The sequence below is a fragment of the Neoarius graeffei genome, chromosome 3, assembly GCF_027579695.1.
Source record: "Neoarius graeffei isolate fNeoGra1 chromosome 3, fNeoGra1.pri, whole genome shotgun sequence".
In the NCBI taxonomy this organism is placed as follows: Eukaryota; Metazoa; Chordata; class Actinopteri; order Siluriformes; family Ariidae; genus Neoarius; species Neoarius graeffei.
This window is the reverse complement of record NC_083571.1, coordinates 67547335-67570730: the sequence shown is the minus strand read 5'-3', so window position 1 is coordinate 67570730 and position 23396 is coordinate 67547335. Positions and strand designations below refer to the sequence as shown.

The following is a 23396-nucleotide window of genomic DNA, read 5'->3' as shown; positions in this document are numbered from 1 at the left end:
TTAGGTTAACTGGTGACTCTAAATTGACCGTAGGTGTGAATGTGAGTGTGAATGGTTGTCTGTGTCTATGTGTCAGCCCTGTGATGACCTGGCGACTTGTCCAGGGTGTACCCCGCCTTTCGCCCGTAGTCAGCTGGGATAGGCTCCAGCTTGCCTGCGACCCTGTAGAAGGATAAAGCGGCTAGAGATAATGTGATGTGATGTGATATGACAGTTGTTTATACATGTTTGTTTGTTTGTTTGCTTGTTTTCTGTATGATATAAAATTAAATGTGATGTCCAGCATAAATGTGACCAGATAATGTTCATGTTATTTATTTAAAAAATGTGCACCACAGAAACAAAGAATGAAAAGTAGATACATTTATTAATTTGCAGAGAGCAATTAACTAATTTTCCTGTTAAATGTTTTCTTTTATTTTATTTACCCTTTATGTGATCAATAAACTAACTTACTAGCTAGCTAATTAACTAACTAATTAACGAAATAATCAATCAATTAATTATTTTTAAGATTTAACAAATTAGCATTGTCATGCCAGTTTCCACCACAAGGGGCACTGATGAGTGAGCTTATCTCACCTTGATAATACCTCATGCCCTGTGTCTGAAATCACTCACTAATCACTATATAGTGAGTTCACCATTTTGTAGTGCTGTCCGAATGTATAGTGAGAATTATTACACCCTATATAGTGCACTCATAGTATGCCATAGTGCACCGTGAAAAGTAGTGTACAACCGATGGTCACTAACCAAGCAATATATACCATCATGCATTGCAGTTGCTTTGAAAGAAAAGCTGTAAAAGCCGTTTCATAAGGAGCGTTAAGTGTTTTAGATGGAGTATAGCAGTAGTTTGTTTTTCCTTACGACAACGGGCACGAGACAAATTTATAAGTTGTGGCGTGAAAATGACAATAATATTGTAGTGTGTTGGGGTGAACGGACGGAGGAAGAAGCACATTCTAAACGAACATTCAAGTACAATTAAAAATAGTAAGAGGATAGAAAATAAGCTAAAATAGAATAAGACAGATAAAATACAAGAATAAAAGTTAGAGTGCAGAGCGAGGAATTAATCAAAAGCCTCAAATTTGATTTAATAAAAGGCAAAGAAGAAAGTATTCGGCCTTGATTTAAAAGAACTGAAAGACGCAGCAGACACAAAGTACTTTGTATTGATTAATGTGGGAAATACGCTCAGGATAATATGAATTTATCACAAAAATACATACGTGTTTATTATTTTGAAAACCCACCAGCCGACTGATCGGCACGTTTTAATTGTGCAACAGTAATGACGTAAATACCAGCGGGACAGAGTCGTGTCCAAAAGTCTTTTTTCATTTTACCAATGAGCTCACTATATAGTCCTCTATATAGAATTCCCTAGATAGTGAGTAGTGAATGAGTGATTTTGGACACAGCTATAGTTACTGCAAAAACCTGTGTATGAAAGTCATACAGATGGAAGTGCAGACAGCCAATCAGATTCCAGAAGTTTGTGGGGGCGGAGCATGTTAGGCAGAGACTGTACAGAAGCATACAGCGTGAATACGACACACAATTTCACCACTTTTAATATACAGCGACACAGAGAACCGTGTGTGTGTGTGTGTGTGCGTGTGCCTTAGAGTCAGTAAAACAAAGTTGATGAGATAGCAGCGCTGGCAGCTGAGTCCTGAATCAACATCTATCACACACACACAGAAAGAGAGAGAGATGGTGGTGATGTTTGTACAGTGTTGACCTTTGACCTTGAACATTATGTGAAAAAATGCAGACAGAGCTTAATTAAAGAAAACCTTCAAGCAGCATCATTACTCAGTGGCCAGGAGTCACACACACACACACACACACACACACACACACACACACACACACACACACAGAGCAGGATAAAGAAGGCACAGAGCGTTCATTACGGAGAAAAAAAGGAAGAAAAAAAAACACTGCAGAGGAATCATTTGGAGAAATTCCCCGAGGCTGCTTTTTTCTGTTGTATTTATTTGTTTGTTTGCTTGCTTGTTTCTGTTTTCAGCCTTTTTAAATTCATTTAAATTAAAAAATAAAAATCAGTATTGTCTATTGTTTTATTTTGTTCTACGTTTATGTAAAGCACATTGAAATATATATTTTTTAAAATATTTGAGGGTTTTTTTATTTATCACACAGAGGCTGAAATGATCAGATCTATTTTAATTTTTTTTAGATTATTTTTGAAATAATTATTTTTGAAAGATTTTTAATATTTTTTTGCAATCCTTTTGATTTTTTTAAAAATTCTTTTTGATTTTTTATAATCTATTTTATTTATCACACAGAGGCTGAAATTATCGGATCTATTTTCATTTTTTTGAGATTTATTATTTTTGAGATTATTATTCTTTGAAGATTTTTTTAGATTATTATTTTTTAAATCTTTTTTTAATTTTATTTTTTAACCTTTTTGATTTATTTTATTTTTTCATATTTACGTGGGGTCCACAGGACTTACGTAGGGGACGACTTAGGGTCCACAGCTTTGTGTAGTGAATATAAAGCTTTAATGTGTGTATTAGAGATAAAAGAAACACTTTTGTGGTTTTCTTTGCTGAAGAAAAGGACAGAATTTTGTCTGTATGTCACTGATGTGTTCTAAAGACACGCTGTAGCTCCTGCTCATGTTCACGCTGTAGATTTACAGCCTCATTAATATTCAAACCCGCTTGAATATCCGCATTAGTACAGAAGCCTGGGAGAGTGTACGCACCAACTCAACATACTCCCAAACGCTCGAGCTTTACACACTGATTTAATCATCAACTCCACACATTATTACTCCTCATCAGTCACAAGCGGAGCTCGCTTTTCAAAAACCTTATTATTATTATTATTATTATTACACATAACTGGGTCCAAATCACAAATTATGAGTTTAATTCAAGCTTCGATGCATATATCAGATCAGCTGAACATCGGAGAAGAAAGCTGGATATGTAACGTGTAGGTTGTGAGCGAGCTGCTTGGTGGTGGAGACGTGTCATTTCATACTGCTGCTCCACTGTAAATGAGCTTTAATTGAAATTTTGGAGGAGAAATAAGCAGTTGGGGACATTATGGGCCTGAAGAAACACTCTGTGCTTTTGGAACGATGACTAAATCTGAGAGACAAAGAAAGAAAGAACTAATAAAAAGTAAAAACGTCAGACATTCGGCTTTCCAGCATGAGGTTGACTGTACACCCGATGGCGTGAACAGGTCGAGTGAAAATAAAAGCCGTTTAGGATCTGAGTGAACCGTGTTTCAGAGATATGGCCACGTGGACGAAAAATAAAAAGCCAAAAAAGTGATAAAATGATGAAGCTGATAGTGAAAATGTACAAAGATAAAAAGGAAAAGTGAAAGAAAACCAAATGGGGGAAAAAGAAAGAAACTAGAGGTAAATAAAAGGATAATGTGAGTTATGGGGCGGCACGGTGGTGTAGTGGTTAGCGCTGTCGCCTCACAGCAAGAAGGTCCTGGGTTCGAGCCCCGGGGCCGGCGAGGGCCTTTCTGTGCGGAGTTTGCATGTTCTCCCCGTGTCCGCGTGGGTTTCCTCCGGGTGCTCCGGTTTCCCCCACAGTCCAAAGACATGCAGGTTAGGTTAACTGGTGACTCTAAATTGACCGTAGGTGTGAATGTGAGTGTGAATGGTTGTCTGTGTCTATGTGTCAGCCCTGTGATGACCTGGCGACTTGTCCAGGGTGTACCCCGCCTCTCGCCCGTAGTCAGCTGGGATAGGCTCCAGCTTGCCTGCGACCCTGTAGAAGGATAAAGCGGCTAGAGATAATGAGATGAGATGAGATGTGAGTCATAATAGATGTGTGATGTCATTAAAATGAGATACACCTGAAATTCAGCGTTACTATAGCAACAGGCTAGCTGCTCGTTAAGCTGCACATTCAGAGGAAATGAAAACAAACAAACAAATAATTTTAATTACGCATTATAATATTTTTAAAGGTTATATTCATTGATGATATTTTGTATAATATTATTTTAATGCTGTAATAATTTTCATTAAAATTAAATTGATACATTTTCATGAATATACTGTTTATATAAATATTAATGTCAGGTAATAAATAATAATATAATATTTATGTATAATTTAATAAAATAAACAATATTTCTGTATCTAAACTTGGATTTAAACTGAACCAAATTAAATAATAATAATAATAATAATAATAATAATAATAATAATAGCTGTTGTTGAAGTTGTTTTCTTTTTAATTTTTATATTTAAATAATATTTTATTTTTCATCTCATCTCATTATCTCTAGCCACTTTATCCTGTTCTACAGGGTCGCAGGCAAGCTGGAGCCTATCCCAGCTGACTACGGGCGAAAGGCGGGGTACACCCTGGACAAGTCGCCAGGTCATCACAGGGCTGACACATAGACACAGACAACCATTCACACTCACATTCACACCTACGGTCAATTTAGAGTCACCAGTTAACCTAACCTGCATGTCTTTGGACTGTGGGGGAAACCGGAGCACCCGGAGGAAACCCATGCGGACACGAGGAGAACATGCAAACTCCGCACAGAAAGGCCCTCGCCGGCCACGGGGCTCGAACGCGGCCCTTCTTGTTGTGAGGTGACAGCGCTAACCACTACACCACCGTGCCGCCCTTATTTTATTTCTTTTTATTTTATTAATGAATATGACCCGCAGGCCACCAGAAACACTGGAAAATGCTCGGGGTAAACAAACAAAAACAAACAAACAAACAACTTAGATAGATAGATAGATAGATAGATAGATAGATAGATAGATAGATAGATAGATAGATAGATAGATAGATTAAATAATTGATTGATTTATTGATTGACTGATTGATTGATCCCATTCATGTAGTTATTATTTTTGTTTGTATTTTCTAAAAAGTAAAGCTGTTCAAAAAGGTTGTCTGTTGTCCAAAATATAAACAAGCTAGCTCGCAATCTAATTTAACCAGCTCTAACATGGTCTTTCTTTGTCTCTCAAGCTTCAGCCCTGATTGCTTGGCCACTCCCACCTGCAAATAAACCCCTCCCACTCAGACCCACACAACTTTTTAAGCTGCAAGAAGCAGCTTGCAGGTCAAGTTCCAAATAGACAGTGGAATATTTTCACACTGATCAAGTCCTCAGTCTTGAAGCCACAAACACACATGAACGAAAGCCCAGAACGTCATGAAGAGAGCCCTCACCTTGTTTACGGACTTCCTCTACAGCGGTGATCAGCTCTTCCTTCAGGTCCTGGCTGTCCTTGGCAATCTGCTCGCCCTTTTCCAGGAAGTTCTGCGTGGCCTGCTCGACAGACATGGCCAGGACGTGGGCCTTCTTAGAGCGACCCTTCTTCTTACTGGACGGTCCTTTGTTACTGGTGTTCACCAGAGTGGTCACCTGTGGGATGAGCCGAGATTGCAGGTTAAAACGACAAACACAAGACCATTTCCCAAACTTAACGATATCAAATCGATTCCTTTAGCGCATGCGCTGCATTAAAAATGGCACAGCACAATCAGACTCCATATTATTTTTATTTTTCACACATTGACCGTCTTTTTCCACACAGACAAGCTGCTTTTCCAGACTTTGCTAAGCAATGCTGAGTGGCAGGAATGTAAATTGCATCTCAAAAGATTAGCCTCTACAGTTTTTCTTGCTAATGCTAGCACCAGCTGGAAACGCCTGATGTGATTCCTCATATCAGCTGTGTTGCCAAAGTATTTAATCACGGCATAACAGGTCTTGCAAAATTTCAAAGGTCTTTGCAAGCTTTTTTCCCCCCAACATGTTCCCAAATGTCAGCTTTATAAAAAGAATGTGCAGGTTTGACTTCTTGCTGCAACTGTTAATGAATCTCAACATGATTTCCAGAAGCTGTGTACAGTGGTGCTCAGTTAAACAAATGAGACAAAAATATTATACTTGGTCATTTATTTATTGAGGAAAATGATCCAATATTACATATCTGTGAGTGGCAAAAGTATGTGAACCTTTGCTTTCAGTATCTGGTGTGACCCCCTTGTGTAGCAATAACTGCAACTAAACATTTCCGGTAACTGTTCATCAGTCCTGTACACCAGCTTGGAGGAATTTTAGCCCATTCCTCCGTACAGAACAGCTTCAACTCTGGGATGTTGGTGGGTTTCCTCACATGAACTGCTCGTTTCAAGTCCTTCCACAACATTTCGATTGGATTAAGGTCAGGACTTTGACTTGGCCATTCCAAAACATTAACTTTATTCTTCTTTAACCATTCTTTGGTAGAACAACTTGTGTGCTTAGGGTCGTTGTCTTGCTGCATGACCCACCTTCTCTTGAGATTCAGTTCATGGACAGATGTCCTGACATTTTCCTTTAGAATTCGCTGGTATAATTCAGAATTCATTGTTCCATCAATGATGGCAAGCTGTCCTGGCTCAGATGCAGCAAAACAGGCCCAAACCATGATACTACTACCACCATCATGTTTCACAAATGGGATGGGGTTCTTATGCTGGAATGCAGTGTTTTCCTTTCTCCAAACATAACGCTTCTCATTTAAACCAAAAAGTTCTATTTTGGTCTCATCCATCCACAAAACATTTTTCCAATAGCCTTCTGGCTTGTCCACATGATCTTTAGCAAACTGCAGACAAGCAGCAACATTCTTTTTGGAGAGCAGTGGCTTTCTCCTTGCAACCCTTCCATGCACACCATTGTTGTTCAGTGTTCTCCTGATGGTGGATTCATGAACATTAGTCAATGTGAGAGAGGCCTTCAGTTGCTTAGAAGTTACCCTGGGGTCCTTTGTGACCTCGCCGACTATTACACGCCTTGCTCTTGGAGTGATCTTTGTTGGTCGACCACTCCTGGGGAGGGTAACAATGGTCTTGAATTTCCTCCATTTGTACACAATCTGTCTGACTGTAGATTGGTGGAGTCCAAACTCTTTAGAGATGGTTTTGTAACCTTTTCGAACCTGATGAGCATCAACAACGCTTTTTCTGAGGTCCTCGGAAATCTCCTTTGTTCATGCCATGATACACTTCCATAAATATGTGTTGTGAAGATCAGACTTTGATAGATCCCTGTTCTTTAAATAAAACAGGGTGCCCACTCACACCTGATTGTCATCCCATTGATTGAAAACACCTGACTCTAATTTCACCTTCAAATTAACTGTTAATCCTAGAGGTTCACATACTTTTGCCACTCACAGATATGTAATATCGGATCATTTTCCTCAATAAATAAATGACCAAGTATAATATTTTTGTCTCATTTGTTTAACTGGGTTCTCTTTATCTACTTTTAGGACTTGTGTGAAAATCTGATGATGTTTTAGGTCCTATTTATGGAGAAATATAGAAAATTCTAAAGGGTTCACAAACTTTTAAGCACCACTGTAGCTTAACTTTTTGGAAGAATTAAAAATAATGATTCGATAAAAAGTTAAAAAGGGCTCTGAGCACATTTTTAATAAAGTTTCTTGCACCGATGCAGAATCTTTCAAGAAAGCATGGTCCAACAGATCCTCGCTCTGTTCGTTAGCTGACGCACATTAAAGTCGCAGTGACAATTCTGAATGTTGAGAAATTAGCCAATGGTTTACATTTCTTCTTGGATGTTAGGTAGTGTTAGCAAAATATCTATAAATGCACGTGCTTACAAGAAAAACAAACAGTGACTCATGATGTCGGTTTCATGCTGAGGATGTTAACATTATTGTATGACTATTAAAATACTGCAGGTTGCATCAATTTAGCGAGCTTCCTCATGCTAGCGGTGATGTTTATAAACATACAGCACATGGCTGAAAGTTAGCAGAAATCGTATCAGGATCACTCATGATAGCTAGCTGGTTAAATATGAAAATAAAGAAATAAATAGATAAATAAAACAAACCACCACCACCACAACAACCTCAAATCATATAAAGTTGGGACTTTTTGTTGAAATTGAAATTAAAACTGAAAACAATGATTTGTAAATCATCTTTGTCCTATATTGCACTTAAAACAATACAACAGCACATTATTTGATGTTTTACCTCACTTATTTCAATTTTGATTTTTGCAACACATTTCAAAAAAAGTTGGGACTGTCAAGCATTTCCCACTTTATAATGTTGCCGTTCCTTCTCACAACACTTAAAAGATGTTTATGGACTGAAGACACCAAGTGATGAAGTGTTTCAGGTGTTATTTTGTCCCATCCCAGATGCCTCTGATCCCGGAGAAGTCTACGGGGCTTCTGGACACAAACTTCCTTTTTGCACAGTAAAGTTTTAATTGGTGTTTATGGATGTGTATTATAGAGCTTGAGAAAGGTTTGCCAAAGTAATCCCGAGCCCATGTGGTTCTATCAGCTATAGATGAATGACGGTTCTTTTTGCAGTGCCGTCTGAGGGATCGGAGATCACAGGTGTTCAGCTTAGGCTTGAGCCCTTTCTCTTTATGCACCAAAATTCCTCCAGAATCCTTGAATGATATTATGGACTATAGAGGGTGAACTATCCAAATCCCTTCCTACCTTTCTTTGAGAAGCATTGTTTTTAAACATTTCCATTATTTTATCATGCTGTTAGGGTTTTGCTGGGAATTGAACCCGGGTCGCTGGTGTAATGATCCAGCAAACCCCCACTAGGCCACCAAGGGAATGACTCAAGTGCAGAGGAGTGAGGCAAAAGTAGAGTAAAAAAACAGTTTATTTACAATATTTACAATCCAAGGCAAAAACAAAAGTATAATCCAAACGCTCAGAAGATAACCGGGGAAAAAACCAATAGTTCAAAATCAAAACAAAGAGCCAAAAACCAGAAAAGAAGAGGCAAAAATTCAAACACTCAGAAGATCCAAAAATAGTAAATACAAAGTCCAAAAAAGTCCAAAAGAAAGCAAAGTACAAAAACCACAAAGACATAGGTGAGGAACACGGAACAGAGGTGTCAGGTGATAACATAACAGCACAAAGACTCCGTGACTAGGGACCAAACTGAGGAAGTATTTATACACAAACTAAAATAGAACACAGGTGGCAATAATGAGGACTAGGCGGGGCACAAGGCACATGGAAAAACAAAACACAACACACAGAAACAATAGCGGCCTCTAGCAGTCAAAACAAACATGACAACAACAGAAAATAATAGCGGCCTCTAGAGGCCGAGATAGTCCAAGTCCTAACAGGACTCCCCCCCCAAGGAGCGTCTCCTGACGTTCCCAGGACGCTCAGGATGGGCCAAATGGAAGTCCCGGCAAAGTTCTTTATCTAAAATGTCCTGGGCGGGGACCCAACAGCGTTCCTCAGGGCCATAGCCCTCCCAGTCCACAAGATATTGAAGCCCGCCACGGACCCGGCGGGAGTCCAGCAGACAGCGCACGGTGAACACAGTCTGACCCTGGAAGATGCGGGGGGGCGGGGGGTTCCTAGGGGCAGGGGCATACGTGGACGACAGTACGGGCCGCAACAGGGAAACATGGAATGTGGGGTTGATCCTTAGAGTCCGGGGCAACTGGAGCCGGTAGGTGACAGGGTTCACCCTGCGCACAACCTTGAAGGGGCCAGTGTAGCGAGGAGCAAGCTTGCGGTTCTCCACCCGCAGCGGGAGGTCCTTGGCGGACAGCCAAACCCGCTGCCCAGGGCAGAAAATGTGGGCAGGCCTTCTATGGCGGTTGGCCTGAGTCTGGTTGGCCCTGGAAGTCTGGATGAGGGTCCTCTTGACCTTGTTCCAGGTCTTGCGACACCGTCTCACGTACTGGTTGACCGAGAGCACCCCAGCGTCCTCCTCCTGTTCTGGAAACAGAGGTGGCTGGAACCCGAACTGGCACTGGAACGGTGACAACCTGGTGGCAGATGACTGCAGGGTGTTGTGGGCGTACTCTGCCCATGGCAGCCAGGTGCTCCAAGATGTCAGGTTATCCATCGCCAGGCCTCGCAGGGTGGTTTCCAGGTCCTGGTTTAGCCTCTCGGTCTGGCCGTTGGACCCAGAAGAGAGGCTGGCAGTGGCCCCGATGAGTTGAACCCCCGCCACACTCGGGAGGAGAACTGGGGCCCCCGGTCTGAGACGATGTCCTGCAGGAGACCAAAGGCTTGGAAGACATGGGTAAAAATAATTTTGGCTGTTTCAAGAGCAGAAGGAAGTTTGCACAGTGGTATGAAGCGGCAGGCTTTGGAGAATCTGTCGACAATGACCAAAATGACAGTGTTACCTTGTGAGTCGGGAAGACCCATGATGAAGTCGACTGCCACATGGGACCAGGGACACCGGGGAATAGGCAGAGGATGCAGGAGGCCCTGGGGACGCTGTCGTGGGTTCTTGGTTCTGGTGCACACCTCACAGGACAGGACAAATGACCTCACTTCCTTCTCCATGCTTGGCCACCAGAAGCGTCTTTTCAAGAAGTCCAGGGTCCTCCAGGCTCCCGGGTGGGTGGTGAGAGGGGATGAATGACCGCACTGAAAAACCTTGGCCCGGGCTTGACGGGGGATGTACAGGAGGCCTGGTGGCCCCGTCCCAGGGCTGGGGTCCTGGCGTTGAGCTTGTCGGACAGCCTCCTCAACACCCCAGTGGACAGGGACCACAATCCGCGACACAGGGATAATAGGCCCAACTTCACTCTCCCTGTTGTTGGGCAAGAATAGCCTGGAGAGCGCGTCCGGTTTGGTGTTCTTAGAGCCAGGGCGGTACGATAGGGTGAAATTAAATCGGCTAAAGAACAAGGCCCACCTAGCCTGTCGTGGATTCAGTCTCTTGGCTTGCTGGAGGTATTCCAGGTTCTTGTGGTCCATCCAAACCAGGAATGGATGTTGTGTTCCCTCCAACCAGTGCCTCCACTCCTCAAGGGCCAGTTTGACTGCGAGCAGTTCCCGATCCCCCACATCATACCGGGACTCCGCAGGGCTCAGGCGGTGGGAGAAGTAAGTGCAGGGGTGCAGCTTTCCCTCCGAACGCTGAGAGAGGACCGCGCCGACGCCACTGTCTGAGGCGTCCACCTCGATGACGAATGGTTGCGATGTGTCTGGGAGGACCAGGATGGGTGCCATGCAGAAGTGGTGCTTGAGGTCCCTAAACGCCTTTTCCACCTGAGGAGACCAGACATAAGATCCACCAGTCTTTTTGGTGAGATTCGATATGGGTGCTGCTATGGAACTGAAGTTCCTGACGAACTTGCGGTAGAAGTTAGCGAATCCTAAGAACCGCTGAACTTCTTTGACGGACTTGGGAGTAGGCCAGTCCCGGACGGCCAGGGTCTTGGCTGGGTCCATTTGGAGTTCTCCCGTCCGTACAATAAAACCCAGGAAGGAGACCTTGGGAACATGGAACTCACATTTCTGGGCTTTGGCAAACAGATTGTTCTGTAGCAGCCTCTTGAGAACCTGGCGGACATGGTGGCGGTGCTCCTACACGGTCTTGGAAAATATTAGGATGTCGTCGAGGTAGACAAAAACGTACTGATTGATCATATCCCTCAAGACGTCGTTGATAAGGGCCTGTAACACTGCTGGCGCATTGGTGAGTCCGAAGGGCATAACTTGGTACTCGTAGTGCCCAGACGGGGTGTTAAAGGCAGTCTTCCACTCATCTCCCTGTCGGATGTGGATGAGGTGGTATGCATTCCGTAAGTCCAACTTGGTGAAGACAGTGGCGCCTTGGAGCAGATCGAACGCTGTGGACATCAGCGGAAGGGGATAGCGGTTGCACACAGTGATCTTGTTCAGGCCCCTGTAATCAATACACGGCCGGAGCCCCCCATCCTTCTTGCCAACAAAGAAGAAGCCGGCACCAGCGGGTGAGGTGGAGGGTCGAATGAACCCAGAGGCCAAAGCGTCCTTGATGTACTCCTCCATGGCCTTGCGTTCTGGCTGAGAGAGGGAAAACAGTCTGCCATGAGGAGGGGTAGCCCCAGGGAGCAAGTCGATGGCACAGTCGTAGGCACGGTGCGGAGGAAGAACGGCGGCCCTGCTCTTGCTAAAAACTTCTTTCAGTTCCCAGTACTCTGTGGGAACTTGAGATAACTCTGTGAGATCAGGATGCTTGGCAGGAGACACAGGAGAGCTAGAGAGCAGACAAGAGGCATAGCATGCAGGACCCCATTCCACAATCTGGCTTGTTACCCAGTCTATATGAGGGTTGTGGCGGGTAAGCCAAGGAAGGCCTAGAATCACTGGGAACTCTGGTGAATGAATCAGGTGCAGGGATATTTCTTCTTGGTGACCTTGGGACTGGAGAAAGACTGGAGAAGTAACTTGGGTGACTCTTCCATCACCTAAAGCTTGGCCATCCAGGGCAGACACAGACAGTGGGACTTCAAGAGGAGCAGTAGGGACATTGATTCTGCGGGCGAAGTGGACATCCATAAAGTTTCCAGTCGCCCCGGAGTCTAACAAGGCCTGACAAGAGTGGACGGACTCACCCCAAGAGATGGAGACCGGGATGTAGACTCCTTGGCCAGGAAGTTCAGGAGAGAGGGTAGGCCCCATCACAACCCTCCCTTGGCTGGACGGGGCGGTCCTTTTCCCAAGAGCTCGGGACATGATGCTTGGAAGTGGCCAGGCTTGCCACAGTAGATGCAGCACTTGTCCCTCCTTCTGCACTCCCTCTCGGATGCGGAGAGGCGAGTACGGCCCAATTGCATGGGCTCTGGACAGTCACTGGAGGAGGTAGACAGGCTCCATGTTGAGGCAGTGAAGCCGGGGAGGCTCAGGACTTGGCGGCCTGTTGTCAAGATGAATGGCATGTGAAATCAGAGTTTCAAGGTAATTTGGGCATCCGATAGAGGCCAGGCCGTCTTTGATGGGGTCAGACAAACCATGGTGGAAGGCTGAAACCAGGGCAGTCTCATTCCATCCGCTGACTGCTGCGAGCATCCGAAACAAGATGGCGTAGTCTGCAACGCTTCCTCCTTGCCGGATGGACATGAGCTTTCTGGCTGCGTCTTTACTGGTGTCCGCCTGATCGAAGACACAAAGCATCTCCTCCGTAAATAGCTTGAAATCAGAGCACTCAGGTCCCTGTCTCTGCCAGATGGCTGTTGCCCAAGCTCGTGCCTTACCAGCTAACAAGGTTACCACAAAGGCAATCTTGCGGCGATCCGTAGTGTAGGTGGTAGGCTGGAGCTCACAGGTGAGTTGGCACTGGGTAAGGAACTCCCGCCACTCACCGTGCTTGCCGTCATACCTCTGTGGTGCAGGAAGGCTGGGTTCGCGAGGTGAAGTAGGCAGCGTGGCAGGAGGCACTGGAGCAGGAGCCAGATCAGGATGAGGAGATGCGAGCAGAGGAGTCAGCTGTGCCAGGGCCTCATGTTGGCTTGCAAGTGGTCATCCATGAGTGTCCATGGTAGCTCCGAAGCGTGTTAAAGCAGCCATAATTCCCTGAAGGTTAGCCGGGTAGACCATTGAAGACACCTCTGCTGAGTCGGTCATGACGGAGTCTTTCTGTTAGGGTTTTGCTGGGAATCGAACCCGGGTCGCTGGTGTAATGATCCAGCAAACCCCCACTAGGCCACCAGGGGAATGACTCAAGTGCAGAGGAGTGAGGCGAAAGTAGAGCAAAAAAACAGTTTATTTACAATATTTACAATCCAAGGCAAAAACAAAAGTATAATCCAAACACTCAGAAGATAACCGGGGAGAAAACCAAAAGTTCAAAATCAAAACAAAGAGCCAAAAACCAGAAAAGAAGAGGCAAAAATTCAAACGCTCAGAAGATCCAAAAATAGTAAATACAAAGTCCAAAAAAGTCCAAAAGAAAGCAAAGTACAAAAACCACAAAGCTATAGGCGAGGAACACGGAACAGAGGTGTCAGGTGATAACAGCACAAAGACTCCGTGAGTAGGGACCAAACTGGGGAAGTATTTATACACAAACTAAAATAGAACACAGGTGGCAATAATGAGGACTAGGCGGGGCACAAGGCACATGGAAAAACAAAACACAACACACAGAAACAATAGCGGCCTCTAGCAGTCAAAACAAACATGACAACAACAGAAAATAATAGCGGCCTCTAGAGGCCGAGATAGTCCAAGTCCTAACACATGCATTTGTTGACAAACTGGAGATCCTCAGCCCATCTTTACTCCTCAAAGACTCGGCCTTTCCTGGATCCTCATTTTGTACCAAATCATGATTACAGTCACCTGTTGACATCACTTGTTTCAAATTACATCATTATTTAATTGTTTTACCTCATTACTAGCCTTAAATTGCCCCTGTCCCAACATTTTTGGAATGTGTTGCAGGTCTGAAATGCCGGAATGGATGTATATTAACAAATGATATGAGGATGACCAACAAAACATGAAATATCTTGGGTTCATACTGTCTAAAATGAAATACAAGTCAAAGTCAATTTAGAGAACACTGCTTTCTTTTTTTCATTTTCATTTTCCGTACCGTCCCAACTTTTCTGGTTTTGGGTTGTACATGAATAGCTAAGATGACAACTAAAAAAATACAGAATAACTCCCACAAATAAATAAATATTAAATCTGTAAATTAAACCTTTCCTGAGGAAATGTAAAGCGTCAGAGTCCTGCTGAAGTTAGTCGAGGGATTTCTATTTACTGCAGGAAAACAGTCGACACGAGTGTTTATGACCTTAACGAGCATTTAAAAGAGGCTGTTGCATCTGTATGAACCGGAAAGTAAACCAGAAAGAAAAGAAAAAAGTTCAAAATATCTAATTATGTCTAATTTTTTCCTTTTTCTTCTTCAGGTTAAATAAGCCATGCGGGAAACTGGAAGAGCTCTATTATCATTTTTTTTTTCCCATTTCAGTTGTTCATTCTCAGGACGTTAAGAGGTAAAAATCCCATTTCACTAAATTGTCTATTCTTCCAGCCAATTATAAAAGAAATGAAATAAAAAATAAAAAAAACACCCATGAGACCAGAGGTTGTGTGCTGAGTGCAGGATAATTACCATGGATTACAAAAAAAAGTGCCCCCCCTTTTTTTTTTTTTACATCTTAAACATCATCTTATTAAAATATTTTTCTCTTACATATTTATATAGCATTTTAAATACTATATATTGCTATTTTATATATTTTTAGACTTTGTTGTATACATCTTATTTGTTTTTAATGAATTTGCCTGTATGTGTGTGCATGTGTGTGTATGTTTTAATTTTGCTGATTTTTTCTTTGTTTAAAAAATATCTATTATATATTATTATTAAAAAAATTCCCACTGTTTTGTAAAACATTTTCTATTCTATACTTTTTTTAATATTTAAATGTGCTGCCTTTTTAAAGGTTTTGTCATTTATATATATTTTTAGTCCTGTTTTTATTCCCTCCACTAACTGTGTTGGAGGAGGTTATTGAGGATTTTCACCTGACGTCACAGGGTCACCTGACGCCCCGGTGTCCGCCATTTTGAACGGCAAGCTAGCTAATGTCAACATCATAGTACCTAGTATGTTACTGTAGCAACATTTACGTTCAGTCATTTGGATGACTGTTAAAACCTTTCAGTCTCAAGTTTTTCCTTTACTGTATTTACTAGTTTACTGAGCCAGCCAGCCCCGGAGCGCGCTAGCTAGCTAGCTAGCTAGCTAGCGCCAGCCAGCCAGCCAGCCAGCCCCGGAGCGCGCTAGCTAGCTAGCTAGTGCCAGCCAGCCAGCCCCGGAGCGCGCTAGCTAGCTAGCGCCAGCCAGCCAGCCAGCCCCGGAGCGCGCTCAGTAAACTAGTAAATACTCCGGGGCTGGCTGGCGCTAGTTAGCTAGCGCGCTCCGGGGCTGGCTGGCGCTAGCTAGCTAGCGTGCTCCGGGGCTGGCTGGCTGGCGCTAGCTAGCTAGCGCGCTCCAGGGCTGGCTGGCTGGCGCTAGCTAGCTAGCGCGCTCCGGGGCTGGCAGGCTGGCTGGCTGGCGCTAGCTAGCTAGCGCGCTCCGGGGCTGGCTGGCTGGCGCTAGCTAGCTAGCTAGCTAGCGCGCTCCGGGGCTGGCCCGTTATAAGTTTATAAGTTATAAGACATGGCCCGTTATAAGTTTTTCCTTTACTGTATTTACTAGTTTACTGAGCGCGCTCCGGGGCTGGCTGGCTGGCGCTAGCTAGCTAGCGCGCTCCGGGGCTGGCTGGCTGGCACTAGCTAGCTAGCTAGCGCGCTCCGGGGCTGGCTGGCTGGCACTAGCTAGCTAGCGCACTCCGGGGCTGGCTGGCTGGCGCTAGCTAGCGCGCTCCGGGGCTGGCTGGCTGGCTGGCGCTAGCTAGCTAGCTAGCGCGCTCCGGGGCTGGCTGGATGGCTGGCGCTAGCTAGCTAGCTAGCTAGCGCCAGCCAGCCCCGGAGCGCGCTAGCTAGCTAGCGCCAGCCAGCCCCGGAGCGCGCTAGCTAACTAGCGCCAGCCAGCCCCGGAGCACGCTAGCTAGCTAGTGCCAGCCAGCCCCGGAGCGTGCTAGCTAGCTAGCGCCAGCCAGCCCCAGAGCGCGCTAGGTAGCCAGCGCCAGCCAGCCAGCCAGCCCCGGAGCGCGCTCAGTAAACTAGTAAATACAGTAAAGGAAAAACTTATAACGGGCCATGTCTTATAACTTATAAACTTATAACGGGCCAGCCAGCCCCGGAGCGCGCTAGCTAGCTAGCGCCAGCCAGCCAGCCCCGGAGCGCGCTAGCTAGCTAGCTAGTGCCAGCCAGCCAGCCCCGGAGCGCGCTAGCTAGCTAGCGCCAGCCAGCCAGCCCCGGAGCGCGCTAGCTAGCTAGCGCCAGCCAGCCAGCCCCGGAGCGCGCTCAGTAAACTAGTAAATACAGTAAAGGAAAAACTTATAACGGGCCATGTCTCAACAGACTAAGAAGTTATTTCAATGACATTTAATAACATTTTGTTTATCCTGAGGACCGAAAGTAAATGAAAATGTGAACAAACCTTAGCTGTCAGTGAACAATCCTGGTGGAAGCAGGTAAACGTCGTTCTCTAAGCCTGCTAACCTCAATTTTTGCAAATACCTCTCCCTCTGCTCACCCTGTAAATGCCCTACGTCGCTGGATAGTGAAGGTGTTTTCTGCATCTCGCTCCTTTTTCTTTTATGTTTTTCGTTTGTTGCCTTCCTCGCATTCAAACTGATTCGAGCCGTGCCGTCCAAAATGGCAGCATCACATGACTTGGTCACGTGGGTGAAATACCTCAATAGTTTCACCTCCGTTTGTTTGTTTGTCTTTTCCCAACGTAACTCAAACAGTAGTGAATGGATTTGGATGAAATTTGGTGGACAGCTTTAGTATTATTCTCGGTTCAAGTGATTTGATTTTGATATTGATCCAGATTTTGGATCCAGATCAATTTTTTTATCAAGGTAAATTCAAAAAGTGGAGGATTTTGATGAAGTTTGGTATGTAGATTTGTCTGAACCCAGCTTAGAACTGGTGAACTTTTGGTGGTGAGCTGTACCTTCTTCTCGATCCTGGATCCAGAAAACTGTAAGAGGGTAAGTATTGGTTGGATTTCACTGCAAGTTGGTGAGAAGCTTTTTGTTGATACTAGAAGGAAAACTGTAAAGTTTGATGATGATCCGGATCCAAAAATAACACATTGTTCATACACGTATATATTGGTTCATATATAATCAGTATAAAACTGTATATTCAGTAGGCATATGCATAATTATATGGATCCACATACCAGATTAGTAAACATCTGGATATTCCCATATGTGGCTTGGCGGAAGTATGTACTCTATCGAGTGCCTTTCTAGTTTTGAATGATGTTTTTATTATCTATATTTTTTCCACTATTTTTTTTATTAATCATTGATTTGCAAACTAGATATATGACCTCGATATACATATTTGGTGTTTAGACACACAATCTTTTTTAACTGATGAGCATGCTAAAAAATATCAACTGTATATAAATTCAGTACTTTCTATCCAATCAAATTGGAGAATTCAGCAGCACTGTGGTCGGTGTTGGTTTTCAAACTCGGTTCATTCCGGACAGGATGAACACTCTGTAAACCATGTCAAAGTTCAACTTTCTCAATCTTTCCGTTGGATCTCTGCACCATTTCACACAACCTGCACTACACGAATGCAGATCCTGAATGACAGCATTTCAAATTTCTTGACTCTGCTAACGGTGATGAGAAAAGGTGGGAAAATCTGATTTCACAACACGCTGAACGAGAGTGAGGGATAAACAGAAGATGGAGCACACATCTCCCGGCTGAAAGACATTCAATTTCATGCCCTTTAAACTAAATCTTTCTTTTTTCTTTTTTTTTTTACAGTGGCTTTGCTGCTATTTCATCTCTTGCTGTCAGTCAATCCATCACTGATTCTGTACAGCCCTGATACACCGAAGCCAAAGAAACAACAGTGGCACTGAAACGATGCTTATAAAGCAGCTGAGGTGTGACGAGATGTGACATGAGACTTTATACTCAGCTCAGTCAGCATTTAAGAGCTCGAGCACAAACGATATGAAAATGTCTGTTTTGATGACCATACAGATGTTGATAATGACTGAAATCATGATGTGGCCAGAAATGAGGCAGGCTAAAATGAAAACGTTTTAGTAAAGAATTAAACTTAACACCTGGTTTCATGCTGTAGTCATAAAATAATCAATGACTTGAGTCCTGGTCCTGGACTTGACAGTTATTAGTTATAGCTCTGATTAATAATCATCCATCTCTCGATCATGGAGTCTGTTAATTGTGGTTGCTCAGCAACATAATTGGGAAATATTGTCATATTTTATTGACTTAACCACAGATTCATGGTTGGGAATATTGATTGTATTAATCTGGACATTTCCATTGATCCTACAAGACTTGAAATAGTTCTCAATCATGTTTAAACAGGCTTCATGTCTTCTTTTTTTTCTTTTCCTCCATTCTTTCCATCTCTTCTGTTAATCCACTCAGTAAAACTGATCTGAATAGTTTCCATTTTGTCCTGCTGCTAATCATGGAACAGCTTGATTAGTCTTCAAAATAGGCGAACATGCGCTCATGTCTCTTCCCCTTTAAACATTTTGGGGAAGTCTGTTTTCCCAGAGTATTCCCTTCTCCCTAATCTTCTCAGACGTTGCCAGGTTCTCAGATAGCTGATGCCAGAGAACCATCTGTATCATGCTGTGGGAAAGAGGCAGTGTCAGAGAAGGAGAAGGAGAGAGAGGCTGGCTGCTGTGCTGCTGTCCAAACAGTTAAAACTAGCACTTATCAAAGTTCCTCATGATGCAGATGAAATGCGGAAGAAAACATAGTGAGTTCGAGTTGTTCAAAAAACATAAAGATATGAAGAAATATTGAGGGAAGGAGAAAAAGAGAGCGTTCTTGTACTCCATTGCTCAGCTCCACTGAAGGAGTGGTTACGCTATAATGGGATTGAACAACAACAAACAAACATCCTAATGCAAAACGCCTCCGTCTATTTCATGCAGGAAAAAAGGCATGAGGTTTAAGAGAGCAAAAGGAAAACATGAGGCAGGACACAAGACAACTCGAAAGCAGAAGATAAAGGTCAATGAAGTTTGTTTATCTGCAGCTCATCTAAGTGAAAACTGAGTCATACATCTACAATAGTGTGTGTGTGTGTGTTTTTCACTGTTTTGTGCCTCAGGTAATCTCATTCATCGTTCCCATCGACATGTGGCATGTTTCCAGAAGCCCCCTGAAATGGTAATACTGAGATATAAATATACATTAATGATTAAACAGTGAAATAGAGTTATGTAACGATTCACCCAATTCACGATTTGATACAATTCACGATATTTGGGTCATGATTCAATTTTCCCATGAGATTTTTTGAAAAAAAAAAAAAAAAGGATATTTTATAAATATCCTTTTTAAGCCTGTTCAGTAAAAATACATTTATTTCCCTGTTCCTTAACAACTTAATTATTCCATTTGTTGAAAAAAAAATTCATTTTCTTAATACCCAACAATAATTCTTTACCCACATTTGTAAAAGTTGGAGTAAAATATACAGGGTGTTTCAAAAAAATTTGATATTATTTCACAATCTAATAACTTTGCCAATTCTCGTTCAATTGACCTCAAATTTTAACAGCATGTGTGGAAACAGGTCAAAATTGTATGTTGTATGTTTTTTGTTTTTATCTTTTTAGGTATAGAAATGCCATTCACTGGAAAAGAAACGCTCGAGCACAGTCGAACAAGACTGTACAGCGTGCATTTATGAGAGAATTCTCTAAAAATGCACCAACTGCAATGGGGATTTGGACACAGCACAACAAGTTCAAAGAGGAAGGCTGTCTGTGTGTCTGTGTCTCAGGCAGTGCGCATATTAAAATTTGTGAAATCATTCATGGAATCCAAATACCTTTGAATTTGTCATTCAAATTTCGAGGAATAAATCTTATATTGTTCAACATTAAGCCTGTTCGGTTTCATTTGCCTCGACTATGTAGTTTCTGGGATATTTATATCTCAAATAATATCAAATTTTTTGAAACACCCTGTATTATTCTATCCACCTTCCCTGGATATGAGCAATCACACGCTCTGATTGGCTACTCTACTACTAGGATATCAGCTCATATACTGTGAGTAGAGAAAAACAAAATGGCAGCGCATGTTGCTGAACCAACTGAGGACAAAATAAAAACTACTCAAAAAAAAAAAATACAAAAAAAGCAACAAAATATGGAATAAAAGTATCTGAAGGCAAAAACATATCTTTTGTTTTTTCAAGAATTATTATTATGGAATTTTTCACAAATTGCTACTGTTATTTCACCAGTCTGTTTACATTCTAAGCGGAAATTATTTTGTCAGACGTTTTGTTTAAAGTTTTTATTGATCGAATTTGCAAAAAAATTAAAATGCTCTGTTTCTCAAAGTGAATGTGGAAAAATTCTCCAGTGAATGTGAATAGAATAAAACAGTTATTCCACTCAATGTCATTGTACATGGCTTATAACCAGCTCGGTGCTATGCACCTCATTGGCTATCAGCTCATGTACGACTCCATTTAATGAAATAACTGTTAAATAGTCTATTAACTAAAATATTCCTTTTATTAAAAATGAAAAAATGAGCAACAAAATATTCATTTTCTTACTAAACTTTTATGAACATTTGTATTTCCTCCATTTTCTTCTCTTTTCTTTATCTTTCAACAGTCTGTAAAAAGACAGCTCTGATTTCTTGTTACCTTTATTTGTACAGTCAATCACACAACAGTGCGTTCACATTTTGCATGTATTTTTTTGCGTTTTTGTGGGCATTGGAGCTGTGTTACTTCCGCCCAGGGTGACGTCATGTACATTCCCACTATTGTACATTTATTGTGCCCTCTGCTGTTTAAACAACACAATTACAGAAAGGAAATATTAAGAGATTATGCAACCTGATAATAATTGTGATTGATTTTTTAATTTTTTTATCTCATCGATTCAAATTGTCAGAAATTTGTCAATAGATTTATTGTTATGACATTGGATATTGTTGCACTGATGGCTGTGGTATTGTTGGGATTCGAACTCACAATCTGCGATCAGATTAATGTTTTTGTTAATTTAATCTTGTTGCATTCATTAGCTTTGAAACCTTTTTTTTTAACAACATGCTGGACCTCTCCAAAAGTAAGTCCATGATACTCATCTCATTATCTCTAGCCGCTTTATCCTGTTCTACAGGGTCACAGGCAAGTTGGAGCCTATCCCAGCTGACTACGGGCGAAAGGCGGGGTACACCCTGGACAAGTCGCCAGGTCATCACAGGGCTGACACATATACACAGACAACCATTCACACCTACAGTCAATTTAGAGTCACCAGTTAACCTAACCTGCATGTCTTTGGACTGTGGGGGAAACCGGAGCACCCGGAGGAAACACATGCGGACACGGGGAGAACATGCAAACTCCACACAGAAAGGCCCTCGCCGGCCACGGGGCTCGAACCCGGACCTTCTTGCTGTGAGGCGACAGCGCTAACCATTGTGCCACCGTCCACGATACTTTTAGAATTAATTTTAGTATTAAGCATTAAAATATGAATTGTCCAACACTAATTCATGCAAGAGTTTCCTATTGTGACTAGCTTTTATTCTTTATTCCTGCTGTGGGCGCCATCGGCTTTACTAGACATAATAATAATAATAATAATAATAATAATAATAATATGCACAAATGTGTTGTTTTCATTAACAACTTGGGCAAAATATGCAACATATTTTGTCCATTTACCGTTACCTTTTTTTAAGTATTTTATTCCATATAAGTATAAAATTTGTGCTTCAGACGTTGTATTATTACTGTGATTTATTTTGTTATTTATTTATTTGTTTATTTATTTTCTGCCGTGTTATATTTATTTGTTTTTGCTTCATTCTATTCTCAGTTCTCAGAGTTCTCTTTCCAAAGCTTTTAACTTCTATTCTTTATCAAACTTTTATTTTGGAGTTCTCTGAAGCTCTTACTCCAGTGCTCACATCTGAGGTGGTGTTTACATTAGACCGCATCAGCGGATCATCAGATTAACGTTTTTAAAACGATTCGCGTGCACACAGCAACGCCAATACACGGATACGCTAATCACATGACTAATTAGACGGCACGTAAAATGTGTCAGTGCGGCTCAGCGCTTCCTCCTCAGCGGCTGCGCTCCAAGTCACTCCGCCCTGAACAGCGAGTGCCCTCTGGAGGGTGCGCACTCCGGCCCTGCGCAGCTCACAGAGCGCGCGAGTGAAGCGCACGAGCAGTGATTCGGGACTGAGCCGCTGTGTGTGTGATCCCAGTGCATATCGGGCATGCGCAAGTCACTCACCACTTGCAAGTGGAAGGATGGCAAGCCTAAAGACAATCATAACTACACAATGGGCAGTATTTGCATCTTACCATGAACAACATTAAGAATGACAAAGCAAAGCATTATATTCATACTTTTATACTCTTTAATGAAAAACAAAAAGGTGATACAAGGCGGAAACAATAGCAGGAAGTGAAGTCCGCGCCATTTTTCAGCAGTCGCGTCACATGACCAACATGGCATGAACAACGCCAGCGAATCAGGAAGGTGGATGTCACAGTGACATTGTCCAATGACGACGTCAGCTAGAGCTCAGCACTGCGTTTCCTCGTATCTCAATGTTTACACAGCACCGGATCAGATACGAACTGGGTTGAATACGTGGGCCCTGGCGGATTCAAGTTGTTCCGCCTGTGGAGTCGTTTCCCGGCGTTTTAATGTGAACGGACAGTGCATCCGCAACGAAAACGAGATGGATACGGTCTAATGTAAACACCACCTGAGTTCTCTCATTTCAGTTCTCCAGAACATTCTTCTCAGATTTTACTTCAGAAGATTCGAGAGTTCTCCATTCCAAGCTCTACCACCAAAGTTCTCAGACCAGCACTGCCTATAACTGTATCTCATTCTCATTTCAGAGATTTCTCACTTCAGAGATCTAATTGTTGTCTGT

General features: G+C 42.7%; 1 protein-coding gene across 1 annotated transcript in view; it reads right to left on the bottom strand.

Annotated features, from left to right (window-relative positions):
- Nucleotides 1–23396, bottom strand: part of ctnna2 (catenin (cadherin-associated protein), alpha 2) — a 699326-nt gene that overhangs the window by 608618 nt on the left and 67312 nt on the right. The window contains exon 3 of the mRNA XM_060915970.1: nt 5226–5421. Within this exon, the coding sequence (XP_060771953.1) occupies nt 5226–5421 (196 nt within the window). The remainder of the gene's footprint in view (nt 1–5225; nt 5422–23396) is intronic.